Raw genomic sequence first — 19,323 nt, 5'->3', positions numbered from 1 at the left:
GAATAATTCGAATTCAAACCGAATTCAATTTTCTTTTATTTTAAACTCAAAATAAAATGTACCAACCAAGAATTGAACCCGGAGTCTATACCATGGTATGGTACTATTCTACCACTGGACCACTAGTGTTTTTGTCTTATTTTTTTCTTTTATTATAAATCTTAATTCAAATTATTCTAGTTTGATTATTTTGAACTTATTCTTAAGTTAAGTTTGGAAGAATAAATAATAAATAATGAATTCGGTTTTCGGTTTGGTTTTCGAGTTGAAACCCAAACTCGAAAACCAATTCGAAAACCGTATTTGAATTCGAATTGGTTTGAAATTCGATTCGAAAACCGAAAATGAAATTCGAATTCGGTTTATTCGAATTCGGTGAATTCGAATTCGGTCGGATATTCGGTTCAGACCAAATATTGAACACCCCTACTTGTCATTCACATACATTATCATCATCACTAAAGATGGTTACCAAATGGAGAAGAGATAAAGGAAATCAGAAGAAGAACATGCTGCTTCAATGGAGGAAGAACTGTTGGAAGAGAGAGAAAGAAAAACAACTCTAAAACTGCTGTGTTTTTTTTTCCTTAATTAAATATGCCCTAATGGGCTTTATTAATTTGTTAGGCCCAGCTGTCAAATGAGCTGACCCAACACAACTTTTCATATATATTGAAATTTTGTTAAATGCTATATATATATTATCTTTTTTTATTCAAGGTAACATAATTACTTAAAATGCCTTGAATATTGTGAGTATAATAAAAGTCTTAGTATTTCTACCTTAGGCATATTACTACCTTAACTAAAAAAAATCTAAAATCAATTATTTTTAGAATTCAATTATTTTAAATATAATTTCCCTCAAAATAATATGTGCAATAAACCCGTATATTAATTTAAAATTAGCATAGGCTCAAATTTATTAAAAGTATAAACTATAAAATTGAGAGGTGGGAATGAGTATCTACAGAATGTCCCTCTTGGACATAGTTTGTGGTGAACACTCAGTTTCGGAAAAGGCATGTCCAAGCTTGAACATAGGAACTACGTTTTGAGATTCTCAATTTATAGTTTATTTTAGACTCCTTGAATAAAAAGAAGACAAACTTGACGAGCCTCTCGGGAAACTCGTGTAATTACTCTTCATTCTTTAAAGTCGGTCTATAATACACTTGTTGACGATTCTCCTTTCTTCCAAATATACATTGCTCCTAGTTTATCGATCGTGTAGATCAAGCACGGTTATTTTGAATACATTTCTACACACTGCTCCTAGCCTTTGGATTGTATGTGAGTACACATCTTAACTTAGTTTGTTGATTGCGTTCATTTGGAATTGATACATCAATCATAATCTTAGTGTGCTGATTATATACATCGCTCATAATCTCATTGTGTTGATTATATATATATTTCTCATAATCTTAGTGTGTTGATTGTATACATCACTCATAATCTTAATGTGTTTATCGTATGCATCGCTCCTAATCTTAGTGTGTTGATTGTACGCATTACTCCTAATCTTAGTGTGATGATTGTATATTTGGAATATACATCGTTCATGGTCTATCGATCGCATGGATGGGCTCCTAGTTAGTTCAACTATATTTCTTCACAATGCTCATAATCTTAGTGTGCTAATTTTTCTCATTTTATAGATCATTCAACTTGATCTAGAATTTGTTTTAATTACAACTCTACTTAGTGATTAAATTATTTGATCACAACTCTATTTAGTGATCATATTTTGATCACAACTCTGCTTAGTAATTATGTTTATTTAATCACAACTCTATTTAGTGATCATGTTTTAATTAGAACATTGTTTAGTGATTAGGTGTATTTGATCACAACTTTGTTTAGTGACCATGTTTTAATCACACTATGCTTAGTGATTATGTTGATTTAGTATCGCTTCTTGATTTAGTGAAATACTTAGATATGAATTTAAGAACATCTCTCTTCCGTCTAGCGAAATACTCAATTTAAGCATCACTCTTCTATTTAGCGAAATACTTAAATATGAATTTAAGAGCATTCTCCTCTTTTAGCGAAATACTCGATTTAAGTGTCGCTCCACAGTTTAGAGAAATACTTGAATATGAATTTAATAGCATCTCTCTTCTGTTTAGTGAAATGTTTGATTCAAGTATCGCTCCTCAGTTTAGTGAAATATTTTTGAATTAAATAAATTTTTAATTCTAGAGTTTAAACCCTTTTAACCATTCATGTGTAAGTATCTTTTCAGCTCTTTTTCGATGTTTTGTCACATTGAAACATATTTAGAAATTGGTTTTGTACACTCTTCCTTAGAATGTGTTGAAAGGAGACCGTGTGCAACTGGTGTTCTTCGAGATTAATGTCATCGCTTTAGAGACTTGTCTTTTGTCGAGACGTTTTGCCCCAAGTTTCTTCCAGTGATTTGTTTGCTCAATGCTTAGTGTCACGGGCTCAGTCTTTTCACTGACGATCCGTGCGGCACTAGTTACGATCTTCGTAAGAACGAGTAACTAGTCAGCCTTACTCGACGCAACACTCGGCATTTAATAGAATTGACACAAGAATTCTAGAGATAGAGTAACTCTTACAAAGAATAGTATTGTATTACTCGAATACTTGGTGATTTACAATGTAATACCTCACAGGTATTTATAGGACTAATTCTAGTTGTTACATTGATTGTGCACTAATTTAGGGATTCCTTATAATTATCAATCAAGGACAATCCTAATCAAGGACATTCCTTTTATATGTCAATTAGTGATGCACTAATCAAGGAATTCCTTTTAACTCTCAATTAGATGCGCTAATCAAAGACCTTCCTTCCAGCTTCCTTCCAGTCTAGAATCTTCCTTGGGTTGGGCTTAAGAGGGCTTAAGCCTCCTCCTCTTCTTGGGCCAGGAAGATTGGGCCGTGACATTCTCCTTAAGCCTCCTCTTCCTGGGTCAGGAAGATTGGGCTGTGACATTAGTCTTTTAACGATGCATCATGAAGTTGAGTCTCGCTTTTCAAATTTAAAGGTCAACATGTTTTTAAATTCTAAGGTCTTTGGACTCTTTCCTATACTCAGAGTATATTTGATAGAAACGATACATTCCTGTTCTTGCATTGGTAATTAGTCAAGGGTCTAGATGAACAACAAATGATGATTTTAATATCTCAATCTTTGTGAGTAATTTTTTTTTCTTTTAGCCTCTTTTCTTGATGACCGAATATATTTGATAGACTCAAATACTTTGTTCTTTCCTGGCAATTAGACAAGAGTTTATATGAACAACAATATTGTATTTCGTATCTTAACCAACAAAATCTTGCTTGACTTCTTTTTTTTAGAGGTACTTAGATATTCGCGCCTGAGCTCTATTTGAGATGAGACATCACATCCATTGATGACATGGTTTTAAGTTTGGACACTCATCCTCTTCGAGCTCCCTCTTTGAAATATCAACAATTTAAGCTTAAGTCTGGATTGAGATAGATCCGTCTGTAATACATATTGCTTGAATCGCACATGTTACACCATCTTGTCGAGAAACACTCGTTGTGGAGAAACGTCTTTACCCGCATTTTAACTCATTTCTTGAATTTCGTTGTTCTGCTCGTTACAATTGAGACTGAAACAAATTTATTTTTAAACTATTTTTATTTTAATATAAATTCCCTTAGTATTGACTTAAATCTATGGGGAATAGATTTTAAGTTTTTGCTAGGAAAATCCTTAGATTAAAACTTACTAGGAAATTTCTACTTTAGGACATCTTCCTCGCCTTCGAAAACATCATCCTCTGAAGTTCGTTTGGATTAGTTCTTTTGGTCGAATTGTCTTAGAACATCTTGTTTTGGCCTCGTCTCTAAAGGTGTTTCTCATTCTTGGCTCGCATTCACGGAATAGTTCTTGGATTCCCTCAGTAACTCTTACAAATCATCTATAGTTCCCCAATCTTATTTATTTCTAATCTAAAGAAAATAAATCTAATTAATATTAAAACAATTTTTTTAATGAGAGAAATGAATAAGTTGAAAATCAAAAACCTAGTCTTGTAGACCAAAAAGATTTTAATTTTAAACTAATTATTCTAACTAAAACACAAAATAACAAATTTAACCAATGATTTTATAAAATTCATTAATAATTAATAAAAAAAAATCATGTAAACAAATTATTATTTTGTTTTATCCTATGTCTAAGATGATTTAATTAATTAAAATTATTGTACATAATAACTTATTTAATCAAAACTTAATTAAACAAAATATCAAAAATCCCGTTATTCGTTAAAAATATTTTTTAAAATATTTTATTAATTAAGGTGATATTAAATGATAAAACACTTTAAATATATAAGTATGATAAAGTTTTTGTGTTTTCATAACTTAGACTAATTATCACCTTAACTTTATTACAATTTAAAATCGAATTTTCTTGCCGATCATTCTAAAAACAGTTGTTAATAAACTATAAACATTGAGGCGTGAAAATTAGTGTATACAAGACTTGCAAGTTTTTAAATAAAGAAAAAAGCATACAAAAGTTTTATGTCAAATATATATTACATCAATAGAGATCATTTTAGGATGCACAATTAAGACGCACATTTAGTGGAACTAAGTAGTTGAAGCCCTACCCTAGTCGTAACCAAATACTTACTCATGTCTTTCTTTCATTTTCTTAACATTTAAAATTAAAAATTAAAATTAAGTGTTCCTCTTTAAAAGCTAAAATTGACCGTTAATACCTCTTTTTAATCTTTTAAAAATAAATTAAGTTAAAACTTCTTTGAACATAAATTATGTTTGCAAGAAAGTGAGGAGGAGAAAAAATACTTTACATGATACTATTAAAAAATTTGGTCAATTCACTCAAGAATTTATTTGCCTTAAGTATGGTACGAAACACCCCTTTTGGATTATAGATGTATCTGACTTTTCATACCATTCAATGTTCCTCCACCACAAACTCCTCAAAATTAGTAAGCATTGCAAAACTCGTAAAGCTAGTGAACAGGATATTATTTATGGGTAATATGTGGTGAAACGTATCATTTCAGCTTTCTTCAGGTGATGTATAAATAGAATTTTACCAATGCATTTTAAAATCGACATAAATAGTGCCAAAAGAATTTTTTTCACTCATTGTTCGTCGCAAACTGCTTCTCACCATCAACAAATTTTAGTAGAGGTCCGAACATGAACAGCTAATTCAGTCCCTAAGAGTAGATAGGTTATGCTTGATTAGTCGGAAGTCGCAATTAAGAAATACATATAATCAATTTAATTTATTGAAAATTTAATATATTGAAAATATAATATAAGGATAACATAGTTGTCATCTCTGAGAGGACTCCGATACCATTCATTTGTTTTCTTCTCTGATTTTGCAATCCAATATTACTCATACGAATTTATTAAAACATTAATATAAAATTATAATATATAAACATTCACATATTGTTAAACCAATCAAGCTGGAGAGGAAAATGAGGGTCAGAATTTATTTTCAGAAATATATAAACATTTAAACATACCAAACAGATCAATTATTGTTAGTTGGTAAATGACCCTCTGAATTTAATATAGAAAATAATAAAGGGGTCCATGGAATTGGACATCCCTAGTCGTATATCCATCCACCCATCTAGAAACCCTTGACTTTTCACATAAAAATAATCATAAATGTTCCTTAATGGTTTTTCTTATTTTAATTCATATAGAATAAAAAAATCATTTTTGCCCATAAGTTTTAAATGATTGCTCAAATTCATCGTAATGAGCTGTGTAATGTTTTTTTATTAAGATCCCAAATTTAGATAAAAAAAAGTTATCAATCTCTTAGGTCTTATAGGTTAATAATGGATACCCGAATATTCAATACTTTTAAGTTTCAGATAAGAGTCGATGATATGAAATTGAGGAGGTTACTAGATCGTGGTCAGAATATTGAACATAAATTCCAAATCCAAAACCCAATAAGAGGGGAAATTTAAGCAAAGGACCCTAATAACAGGCCTAAATGCATTTGGTGTGGGGGCATAATTTAAATAGCGCTGGTGACCCTCTTTTTTTAATGACAATTATACTCTTGCGTAACGCAACTCCAGTTGCGTGACGCAACTAAAACCCTATAAAATAATAATTTTTTTCCATTTTTGATTCATTTTCTCTATCATCTAGGTCTTTTCCGCCGTGAACCCTAATGGTGGCGGAGAAGACTTTCTCTTCTTTTTCATCGCCGAAAAACCAATCGAAGAGGCATCGTGGACCATTACACTATATTCAATGGCCTAGAGCGGCGAAGAACTTCCAACGGCGAACTGCGGCTCCAACGGCGAACGACGACGGCCGAAGCTAAAATTTCCACTATATTAAAGTCATAAAATTCGTTTCTCGCACCGCCATTAAAGCCGTTTCCCTTGCCCTCCAAACCTTATGTTATAACGGATGCAAGAACAATAATAATAATAGTAAAAGACAGAATGAAAACGACACCCGATTTAACGTGGTATCCAGCAAAATTGCTGACTAATCCACGAGCAGAGCCACTGAAAAATATTTCACTATAATCGTTAACACGGATTACAGATACTCAGAATAGTTCAAAAGAGAACTAACAAATATTGGGTGCAATAAACCAAAGAGGGGAGAGTTTCTTTTATACACTAAGAAACTTCCCCAACTCCCATCATCTTCCGATGTGGGACAATCATACAAAAAGAATATTCTAGGCAAAGAAACCCAACAAATCTCCACCTTGACTTGAATATTTTCCCAGATAGCCAGATGCACCAGATGTACTTTAAATACCAGATGTGTCAGATGCATTACACTGAATGCCCAGATAAACAAAACAGATGCATTACAATGAATACCCAGATAAACAAAACATATGCATTACACTGAATGCCCAGATAAACAAAACAGATGCATTACACTGAATGCCCAGATAAACAAAACAGATGCATTACACTGAATGCCCATATGTGACCTGCTCTGCCTTAGGCCTTGCCCCTTCAAGGGCTATCAACAACTTCTAACATTGAGCAAGTTCAAACAGTGTTGAAACTTGCTCTGCGGAACCGGCTTGGTAAACATATCAGCTGGATTGTCTGCAGTCCCCACTTTGTTTACCTTGATCCTCTTCTCACTTCTCAGAAAATGGTACCTCACATAAATGTGGTTTGTTCTTTCATGGTGAACTTGATCCTTGGTTAAGCATATTGCACTCAAACTGTCGCAGTACACTGAAGCCTGATCGTGGTGTAGACCCAAGTCACTAACCAATCCTTTCAACCAGATTCCCTCCTTAGCAGCTTCTGTCAAGGCCATATATTCTGCCTCTGTAGTAGACAAGGTTACTGTCGGCTGTAGAGTAGCCTTCCAACTCACAACAGAACCACCAAGCGTGAATACATAACCGGTCATCGATCTTCTACAGTCTACATCTCCAGCATAGTCAGAATCTGAGTAACCAGATACTAGACACTAACTATCACCACCATAACTGAGACAAATATCAGATGTACCCCTGAGGTAGCGGAAAATCTTCTTCACTGCTTGTCAGTGTTCCTTACCAGGGTCTCCCATGAACCTACTGACAACACTAACAGCATGTGCAAGATCCGGTCTAGTGCAGACCATAGCATACATCAAGCTTCCCACTGCACTAGCATAAGGAACATGTGACATGTATTCCTTTTCCTGAGATGATTTAGGTGCAAATGCTACAGACAAATGTGCATTTGAAGCACTAGGAGTATCAATGGGCTTAGCAGTAGCCATTCCAAACCTTGATAGAACTTTCTGAATATACCCCTTCTGTGACAAGAATAACTTCTTATGACTTCTATCTCTGTAGATCTCCATTCCCAAAATTTTCTTAGCAGCACCTAAATCCTTTATTTCGAATTCTATACTGAGTAGTCCTTCAACTTTTGAATGTCAGACTTCTTCTCAGCAGCTAGCAACATATCATCTACATACAATACCAAATAGATGAAGGAACCATCTTTGAACTTGTTGTAGTAGACATAATTGTCATACGGACTCCTTGAATAGTCAATCTTAAACATGTAGCTATCGAACCGCTTATACCACTGGCTCGGGGACTGTTTCAGTCCATATAAGGACTTCTTCAACTTGCAAACATATTCCTCTTTTCCAGGTTCCTGAAAACCATCTGGCTGAGTCATGTATATCTCTTCTTCCAACTCTCCATGTAAGAAAGTTGTCTTCACGTCTAACTGTTCGAGTTCCAGGTCCTGATGTGCAACTATAGCAAGTAGCACCCTAATGGAAGTATGTCTGACTACTGGTGAGAATATCTCATTATAGTTCACTCCCTCTTTCTGACTGAATCCTCTAGCAACTAACCTGACTTTATACTTGACCCCCTCAACTGGTGACAACCCTTCCTTCTTCTTGAACAACCATTTACAAGTGACAACCTTTCTCCCTGGTGGTATTCTAGCTAATTCCCAAGTCTGATTCTCTTTAAGTGACGCCATCTCATCTCCCATGGCAGCAAGCCATTGGACAGACTCAGTACCCGTAACAGCTTCCTTGTAGGTGGATGGCTCATGAGGATCCACTTCCTCTGCAACCTGTAAAGCTTAGGCAACCATGTCCTCATAGCCATACATTGAAGGAGGTACACCAAAATTAGCTCTTCTAGGGCGATTAAGAGCTAGATTTTGATGTTCTACAGATGATGATGGAGCAACTGGAAAATTTACCGCTGAAAGTGGTTGAGAAAAACTCTCCTCTGCTTCACAACTAGCTTCAGTCATTTCCTGCTCCACCTGTTTCTCGACACCACAATCTACCGGAATGGTAAACTTCATAGTTGGGTTAAGAATGAAATTTTCATCAAAGACAACATTCCTACTCAGAATAACCCTCGTTTCAGAAGGGGACCAGATCCTATATCCTTCTAAAACCAATGAATCTTTACCACTAATGAAAGACTCCCTAAAGTTTTCATATGATATTGGTAAACAAACTAACAGAATCAAGGCAGCATCCTCATCATCTATCTTAATATCAATATTACGCAGATCTAATAATATTGCATTTAATTGATCTAGATGATCTCTAAGAGGTGTACCTTCTTGCATACGCAGACTAAACAGACGTTGCTTCAAAAGCAACTTGTTGGTTAAGCTCTTCTTCATCTATAAAGTCTCCAGCTTAAACCACAAACCAGCAGCGGTTTCCTCCTCAGCCACCTCAGTAATGATATCGTTTGCCAAAGCCAAGAGCAATGTTGAGTGTGCCTTTTCTTCCAAAGACTTCATATCAGCAGGTGGCGGGACAGGTGCAGGCTTCATCAAGGGAGCCCATAGGCCGTGTTGTTTCAAAAATTCCCAGACCTTGATCTGCCATAAACTGAAACTATTCCTCCCAGTAAACTTGTCGGCTTTCAAAACTTTTACATTCAACCATCGTTCTTGCCTGAGCGGATCTGAACAACCCTGCTCTGATACCAGTTTGTTATAACGGATGCAAGAACAATGATAATAATAGTAAAAGACAGAATGAAAACGACACCCGATTTAACGTGGTATCCAGCAAAATTGATGACTAATCCATGGGCAGAGCCACTGAAAAATATTTCACTATAATCGTTAACACGGATTACAGATACTCAGAATAGTTCAAAAGAGAACTAACAAATATTGGGTGCAATAAACCAAAGAGGGGAGAGTTTCTTTTATACACTAAGAAACTTCCCCAACTCTCATCATCTTCCGATGTGGGACAATCATACAAAAAGAATATTCTAGGCAAAGAAACCCAACACCTTATTATAAGTTAAAAACATCTCATAAGTTGATTGCATGTCTTCAATTATTTTCTTAGGCAAGTGGTTATGGTGATGGTCCATGTACTTACCCTTCATTCACTGCCCAATAACCCATGCCAGTGTTTGCATTTTTTTCTCCGACCTCGACAAAACCGAGCATGAGTGTTGTCGATTGAATTTCCGAATCTCAAACATCTCAGAAAACTTACCTTTCACAGCACGTAAGCTCCACTTGCATGTCTCATCCATACATTTCACATACCAAAGATGTTTTCGTTACTTTTTCACTTTGAATTCAAAATGATAAGTCATCGCATATTTATATAGCGTCAGTTGAAGTTCTTTTTTAGTATCAAATAACGCATCGACTTCCAATACGGTTTAACTAGTTAATGCCAATGCAAATGAAGGGTCTGTCGGTGATACGTCTGTCGGGTCTGTCGGGTCTGTCGATGGTGTCCCCATTGATGGTTTTGCACTAGATGGTGTACCCATTGACGGTCTTGCACTAGATGGTGTACTCATTGACGCTCTTGCACTAAATGGTGTACCAATTGACGCTCTTGCACTAGATTGTGTAGGTATTGATGATTGGTGCGACGTGCGTGCAATTACTGGTGCAGGACTAGTAGTAGCTTGGAAGTCACTAACCCGTTCATAATTAAAGTCAATAACCCGTTCATAATTAATCGGATCATGATGAGCCCGTTCATCTTCTTCTCCTCCTCCTTCATTTTCACTTTCAAATAAAATATGTTAAGAAACAACTCGAGAAACAACGTCAGGTATAGTTTTTTTAGTAAGTAATGGTAGTGTACTATCTTGACTTGGGTACTTCTCTACTAATGAGACACAAAGTGGTGACGAAGGTGACAAACTTCGACCCGAAATCAACCGTGATAAATAGATGCATACATCATTATCTCCCTCAATAACAACAGGGGGAAGTTTTGCAGAATGATCATACATGACTTTAATCACTAAATCATATGTAGACTTTTGCACATTAATCGTCTCATAGATTATATCAACTAATTCAGCAAATGTAGTACATTGGGGTATATCCATAGTTTTGCATGATTGTGCAGAGAAAGATCTGGTACCATCGGCTACAATTTTCCACTCTCCATTGTACACAACAAATACGTCAGCAAATACTTCAACTGCAATTGAAAAAAATGATACAAGCAATCGAGAGACACCGTAACAATGAAATGCAAGTACTAACTATAAATGATTTGGGGTGCGTCACTTGGTTGCGTCACGCAACTGCGTGACGCACCCAGATTTCGCTGCAACGTTGGTATTCACCTAATCAATCCTTAATCCCTAAACCCTAACAAACAATGCGTTCAAAGAAAGAAATAAAGGAAGGAGAAGGAAGAATACCACTAGCAGCGCGGACATCTCCTTCGTTGGGATTCCGACGTCTTCGTCGGGGGTCGTCTTTTTAGAGAGAAGGAGGAGAAGGGGAGAATGGGAAGTGAAGAGAGAGAACAAGAAAGAAAGAAATGAAAAAAAATGGGAAAAACTAACAATTTTTTCCCATTTTTTTAATTATATAGCAAGAGCATTGTGGACTTTTCATAATGCACTCGGGTGCGTCACGCAACTGGAGGATGCGTGACGCAATATAGCATTTTCGTTAGAAAAAAAAAGATCACCAGTGCTATTTAAATTATGCGCTCACACCATGCGCATTTAGGCTTGTTATTAGGGTCATTTCCTCAAATTTCCCTATAAGAGACTATATACATATTAAAATTATATATATATATATATATATAATTTTATATATATATATATATATAATAATAATAATAATAAAATTATATTCCACATTACAAACATATAATAAATATATAACATTTTTGTATATATTTTTAGTCATACTTCACGTTAACAACGTATGTACCTCACTCTCCATCTTTGTGTTTCATAATTTCAATGTATATTTGATTAAAAACTAAAAATCATAATCGATCCAAACAAAGAAAGTAATATAGATATTTTTTATATGAGCTCATCTGATGTGTTATTTTTTATTTCAGATTTTACCTATTTAATTAAATTTTCTTTTTTAAATAAGAAAAATTAACATTAATCCATATATAAATCAGAGTTTCCAATTAATTCCATTAAAAGTGTTTCAGTAAAAATTCGAATGGTGACATTTTAATATATTAGGTCGACTCTTTCAAATAAATTTTTTAATATTAATATCATTTTAACCACAAAATCATTATTTTTATTAATTAAAATAATAATAATAATTTTAGATTTAAATTTTAAATACAAAAAGGCAATTTAATAATTAAAAATTCATATTTTTATTTTTTTTTATGAAACATTCTCTTTTTTTTTTAAATCCTTAAAATAACTGACATCAAACAAGCTAATGTAATTACTTAGAGTTGACAAAGGACCGATCTCAATAGTCTTTCCCATTTAGGATTGAATTTGTATGGTTGGACGGTTATAAGTTAATATTAATATATATATATATATATATATCAAATAAAGATAATTAAAAACTCATAATATGAAGGTTAAATTATATTTGAAGGGGTTATTGGATACGTGATGCTATATTTATATTGGTACAAGTTTGAAAGGATATTAATTATACATGGATATTAACTGGGAAATTTGACGAAATAATCTGATAATAAAGTTATTTCCAAATTTAGCATAGCTAGAATAAATTTAGCAAATATAACCTTTTGCCATTGACAAAAGACATATTTACCCTTTAATTAAAATATACCCTTTTTATTTCCCAATCCATTTTCCCTCTCTTTCTCCATTCCAGTCTCCTCTTTCTCCCCCGACCCTTAAAACTCTCTTTTTCTTCTCCTCCGACGATCCAAGCGAACCCACAAAACAAAGAAGTCGATCGATCAACTCCCCGAGGTAACGCCAGAATGCCTTCATTTTAGGTGAGTTATGTCCGTTTTTCCGTCGTTTTCCTTGTATGAATGCTGAAACGGAAAATGGTTTAGGATTTAGGGTTTGATTTAAGATTTTAGATGGCGGCTGAATGATTTTAAGGGTGGTTGAATGGTTTATGGTTTAATATCCATCTGTCGTAGGCGTCGTAGACGAAAAATGCATATGTCGTCTGCGAAAATGCATCTGTCGCCTGCGAAAATGCATTTGTCGCCTGCGAATATGCATCTGTCGCCTGCGAATATGCATCTGTCGCCTGCGAAAATTGCGCATTTGTCGCCTGCGAAAATTGCGCATCTGTCGCCTACGAAAATTGCAATAGATGTTCCAAAGGTTTTTCGTTCGCGCGGTCGTAGTTTAGGATCAATAGAAGCCACCGGAAAAAACAGAGTTGCGCGGCAAGGTAGTATAGGCCATTTCCGCCGACAAATGAACACAAAACCGTCTTTTTTCCGCTCAATCAATACCCTAATCCTCTAGAGTTAGACCCTCTGGTATGGCTTTATTCTGCAGACTTTCTAAGACATTCAAATCACAAGCCTTGCTTCCATCATCATTATACCCTGTTTTTAGCAAACTAGAAGTCCAAAATCCTGCTATGTTACCATCAAACCCTAAATACTGCGTGGTATCTACTTGGGAGCCAACTGTCAGAGCGACAATTATTCTTCCTAGTGAGTAAGTTCCCATCAATATCTCTTTCGATATAATCAACTACTTCATGTTAGTTATTGTTCTCTGCTTTGTGTTTCATAGGTATGTGGGTCTTGTTATTACACTTCATATTACTTACTTGGTTGTTATATCATCATCTTTGAGGATGTATTATCATTGTTATTGTTTTTCCTTGTCTTTAATTAAGGATTTCGGCCATGAGAAAAAATGTGTTGGCAAAGTGTTATGGAGGGGATGCGTCGAGGAAGAAGAAGTTGTTGGAAAAGTAAAAAGAAGGAAAGAAGAGAATGAAACGAGTGGGCACTGTTGATATTCCTCAAGAGGCTTTTCAGGAAATTCTCAAGGTTTCTTGATGGATTCCTTGAGAAAAGAATGCTCATTGAACTACTCCATTCTTCCTTTTGTAACACAATAATGAATTAGAGTATCAAATAAATGTTTTCTATTCTATTGGTAAATAGATATTAGTGTCCTTTCAAGAACCAATGCAATATTGTATTCTTTTCTATTTGGTATCTTGTGTAGATCATGTCACTCACTTACTGAGTTAAATCAACTTTCTGGGCTAGTTTGATTCTAGTTTAATGACATTCAATTTTTGTTTAAGAAAAAGAAAGAAATTGTTATTAGAATTGTGTATGAGCAAAGTTACAAAGGGAAGAAACTATTGATTATACAATTCCATCTAACCCCACAAAAGTTCGTATAATCCAATAAGCAAAATTCTAAAGAAGAACTCGGGTCACTATTTTATCTGATCTCTCCGGTCAGCCTTCGAGGGCAATACCGGACCACTTTTAGAGACAGAATGGCGCCGTAAATTGTCCTGTTTCCTATCCAGCCCGTTCATATCTATCCCCGTATTACCGTACTTCTTTAGGGAAGTAGGGTTCACTTTCCTTGAAGAAAAACAAAAAAGAAAAAATGATACTTTATCTTACAAAACACAAAGGGCAATAACAACAAGAACCTAACACATGCAAATGCAATTTTCGTAGGCGACAGATGCGCAATTTTCGAAGGCGACAGATGCACAATTTTCGCAGGCGACAGATGCGCAATTTTCGCAGGCGACAGATGCATATTCGCAGGCGACAGATGCATATTCGCAGGCGACAGATTCATATTCGCCTGCGACAGATGTATTTTTGCCTGCGACGCCTACGACAGATAGATATTAAACCCTAAATCATTCAACCACCCCTAAACTCATTCATCCGTCATCTAAAATCTTAAATCAAACTCTAAATCCTAAACCATTTTCTGTTTCAGCATGCATACAAGAAAAACAACGGAAAAACGGGCATAACTCATCTGAAATGATGAAGGCATTCCGGCGTTACCTTGGGGAGTTGATCGATCGACTTCCTTCGTTTTGTTGCTTTGCTTTGATCGTTAGGGGAGAAACTAAAATGAAAGAAATGGTCGGGAGAGAAACTGGAATGAGGAGAGAGAGGGAAAAAGGATTGAGGGAAATAACTGTACCCATTTTTTTAATTAAGGGTAAAAGTGTCTTTTGCCCATGGTAAAAGGTTATCTTTGCAAAATTTATCATGCCTATGCTAAATTTGGAAATATCCCTATTATCAGGGTTATTTCGTCAAATTTCCCTATTAAGAAGTGTAATTTATATACGTCTAAAATATGGTGTGAGCTGTGAGACTATAAATTAGGATGAGAAAATAAAAAAATTAATTAATTTTGATATAAACAAGTTAAGAAAACGGAATTTTGGTATGGCTAGATGAGTTGGTTTTGTTCAGTTCCAGTCTAATTTATTTAAATAATTTGATTATTTAAATAATCTGATTTTTTAAATGATTGATAATATTTTGAAATAATCAATCATATTTTAAAAATACTTATAAGTTATTAATATATAATCAGTGGTGGAATCAAACTGGGTCATGTGCCTGTGTAACGATTCAATCTGAATGAGTAAAAGTTTTATATAAATAGAAGTATAATAAAAATAAAATGACAAGTTAAAATATGTAACAATAAATAGTTGTAGTATAATAATAATTATTCATGTTTGTCACACAAGTGATAAATGATAGTAGTAATAATAAAGTAAGTAATGTGATAAATAAGAGATGAGATATTTTTTTTTATGATTAATGAAATAACTCAAACGAAAAAAAGCCTATTTCTTTATTCTTGGGCTAACAAAAGTAGTAACTTCATTTTGATTAAAAAAAAGATTAAAGTAGTATGATAGTTTTTCCATATAATATGAAAATGAATTAAAAAAAAACATTAGAGCAATACGAAAGAGACTCAATATAATATTAAACATGAAACGATCAATTAAATATAAATGTATCATTTAGAGTATAAACTTAATCATTATATTTGTAATTACATCTACATTTTACTTTTTACTTGGCCATTTCTATTTTATTTAATCAGTATTTATATTTTTAGAAGATTTTGTGATTGTCCCAAATAATGACAACTTATTAAAACATACTCAAACTAAAAATAATTTTATAAAATTACTATCATTTAAAAAAAATAAAAAAATAAAAAAATTATACACCAGCAAGACTTCCCAACTTGTAACTTAAATTATTTATAATAAATATATATAAAAGGCTTTTTGATTAAATAATAATAAAACAATTTTGTTTTGTTGTATGTGGCTATTAAAAAAAAGGTGTCCAATATCAACTTCAATTTTTCTACTATTACTTTTTGTTTAGTGAAAGTGACAAACAAGTCCTTAAGCACAATCAATACCATTACCAAAACATCATAACTAAATCTCACTTTTCTTTACACAATTCCTCTCTCTAACCCACCATGTTAGAATCAAAAACAGAGCTTGACTTCCATGGATTCAATCCCATAAAACGTGACGGTTACGATAGTTCTTGGCCAATGAATCTCAACTACAAAAATTACAGAGCCGCCGTCAACGACGATGACCAAGACTTCTTGTTCAGTCGGAAAACGACCGATGATCCGACCGGCGTTTGCTCGCCGCCTCTATGGAAAACCTGCAGTCCCCCTGATCAGAACTCAATCCAACCGACGGCGAGATCTCAGGCGATCGCCAGAGGACAGTGGGAATTGATGGAAATGGTGAGGAACATGCCGGAATCATGTTATGAGCTTTCACTCAAAGATTTGGTGGAAAATCCACGAGTTCTAGAACAGGAATGTTTGGTTTCAGAGAAGAGTCTGAGGAAGAAGAAGAAGGTAAAGTTGGTGAGAATTGGAAGTATTGATAACTGTAAAAATGGTGGGTTGTTTTTGAAGCTGTTTTTTCCCTTTTCTTTGGGCGGATCAAAGAAGAAGAAGAAGAAGAATAAAGAAGGATCAAATTCCAAGGTTTCGCCGAGACCGGAAAATTTGGAAAGATCATCAAAGGATCGCGTAGAGAGAGATTGGAGATGGATGAATAGATTCTGGGTTTCCCATGCGAGAGGAAATGATGATGGAAGCAGAAACAGGTAATAATCTCCTTCATCATTCACACCTGTTTCATTTTCAGATCAAATTTTTTAAAAAATTTAGAAAAAAAAAATGATATGGGTGATAATTTTTAGAAGATATTAATTATTTTTAGTAAAAAATTTTTAAGAGTATTGATATATAAAAATAAAATAATAAATAATATTTTAAAATATAGGGTATTTTGATATTTTGATTAATAATATGAATAATGTGATTGTTGAGAAGTGATTGATTGAAAAATTGATTTATGTTGAGTTTTTTTAAAAAATTTAAAAAGAACGTGTACTTATTCTAATTTTAACTTGGTCATACAAATAAAAATTTATTTCTTTACCAAATAATTAAATTAGGTAATAACGAATTGTTAATTTTAAATATTATTTATTTTGCTTCATTAAATTAATGTAATTAGAATTAAAAATTTAACTCAGTTTATTATAAATTTATATGTTATTTCAACACACCTCTTTGTCTCACTTATTGACTGAAAATTATTATATTTTTCTAAAGTTCAACAAATGATAAAGAGATGCAATTTGAACCATTTTATAAGTTGAGAAAGCAAAAGGATGTAATATTGTAAGTTAAGTAAAATTAGGTTTCTTTTTAAATTTGAAATAATAATAATATATATTAAATTGCAAAACATTGACTATTAGTATCGAGAATAAAATATCTTTAATCTTCTACTTTATTTTTATTTTATTTTATAAGGAATAGATTTATATTATAAAATTAATAAAATATTTTATTTTCTTATATTTTTATATTAATCAAGAGATTCCTTACAAATTCCTTCATTTTCTAATAAATAAAGTTGCTTAATAAATAATAATGATTTAATTTCATATATTTTATAATTCTAATTTATTTTTTTAATTATATTTCATATTCTAATCGAACATAACCTATTTGAAATTGTGTTTTTTCAATATATTTCAAACCACATTGAAATCAGAGAATATAGGATCTTATAATTATTTTGGCATAGAATTTTAGTTTTTAAATATTATTTATCTCATTTTAATTGTAGGCATTTTGACATAATAACTATTTTTTTATTTTAATAATTTTAAAAAATAATTAAAAACCTAAATTTATTTATTTGTTCTTTACAAAAAAATATAATTTATAATTTGACCTTTATTCATATTTAAATTAATTATAACAATCAAATCTTATTAGTTACTCAATATGACTTTTATATGTTAAATCATCGATACATATTTACTAGAAATACAATTTTCAAATCAACTTATATTCCTTAGACTATCTATTAGGCAAATATGATTATAAAATTGAAATCACATAAGCAATTAGTCACACATTTGTCTCGAACAATTAATATAAAATATAAAAAGTTAATTATTAATATATAATATTTTAGAACTAAAAATATTAGTGATCAAAATAAATGTCAAATTTAATATTTAATTTATTCAATTATTTATATCCTAATAAATATTAGGTCAAATAGATTTTATTATAGAAAAGATTTATTATTTATAAAGAATATAATTGGTGGACCATATAATAAGAAAAATTCTAAAATAGAATTTGAAATGAGTAGACATTCTCTCGAGAATTCCTCGTTTATTTGATGTTTGGTTATTAGGATAAAACCTAATTTTTATCTCAAAATTCAAATATCTTATTAACAATTTAATTTTTAATTTTATTCATTTAAATACTAAAATTATTCTCTTTCTAAGCCACTTTATCATTTCTCTCTTTCATTCACAATTCTCTCACATTCACCGTATCCTCTCAACTCAAAGATAAATTTGTCTTAAAATTTTAAAAATTAATTTTTTCTTAATTTTATCAAATAATGATTTTTAGGAAAAAACTTACGAAAAACCCAGAAAGCCCACTTTCTTAAACAAGCTCTAAGTGCTGCTAATATAATAGGAAAAAACTTACGAAAAACCCAGAAAACCCACTTTCTTAAACAAGCTCTAAGTGCTGCTATTAATTATATTTGTTTTAAATTTATATATATATATATATATATATATATATATATATTTATTTATTTATTAAAATTTAAGTAAAAAATGTGTTAAAAAAAACATTGCAATACATTAATATTTACATCGAAATAAATATTAATATAAAATGCTAATTATATAGAAAAATAAATTACAGGAAAATTGCGGGATTATTACCTGGCTGTTGGTCATTCCTCTTTACAAAGAAAGAAAAAAGAAGTGAAGATTGAAGTAAAAAGTGCACTTTGCAGTGAAGTTGGTATCATGGTAATGACCTAGTTACAATCTTGGAGGCATGTTGAAGTTATCTCAAAGAGGTTTGGACTTTGTAATGAGATGCCCTAAATAAAAGAATAGTAAGATAAAATTTAGCATTATTTAAAAGGTTAATGTATCTATAACCCATCAAAATATTTCAGTGATAAAATTCGACTTAAAATACAA

At 32.5% G+C, this 19,323-nt stretch overlaps 1 protein-coding gene across 1 annotated transcript; it reads left to right on the top strand.

The window, feature by feature from the left end:
• Positions 1-16,201: 16,201 nt before the first annotated feature.
• LOC124932249 lies at positions 16,202-19,255 on the top strand. Its single transcript, XM_047472867.1, has 2 exons — positions 16,202-16,884; positions 19,037-19,255. Exons 1-2 carry the CDS (start codon positions 16,232-16,234, stop codon positions 19,107-19,109), a joined length of 726 nt encoding a protein of 241 aa, XP_047328823.1. The 5' UTR covers positions 16,202-16,231; the 3' UTR covers positions 19,110-19,255.
• Positions 19,256-19,323: the final 68 nt, after the last annotated feature.

This window comes from Impatiens glandulifera, chromosome 3, assembly GCF_907164915.1.
Source record: "Impatiens glandulifera chromosome 3, dImpGla2.1, whole genome shotgun sequence".
Classification (NCBI taxonomy): domain Eukaryota; kingdom Viridiplantae; phylum Streptophyta; class Magnoliopsida; order Ericales; family Balsaminaceae; genus Impatiens; species Impatiens glandulifera.
The sequence above is the reverse complement of the archived record's forward strand: the minus strand, read 5'-3'. Positions and strand labels throughout refer to the sequence as shown.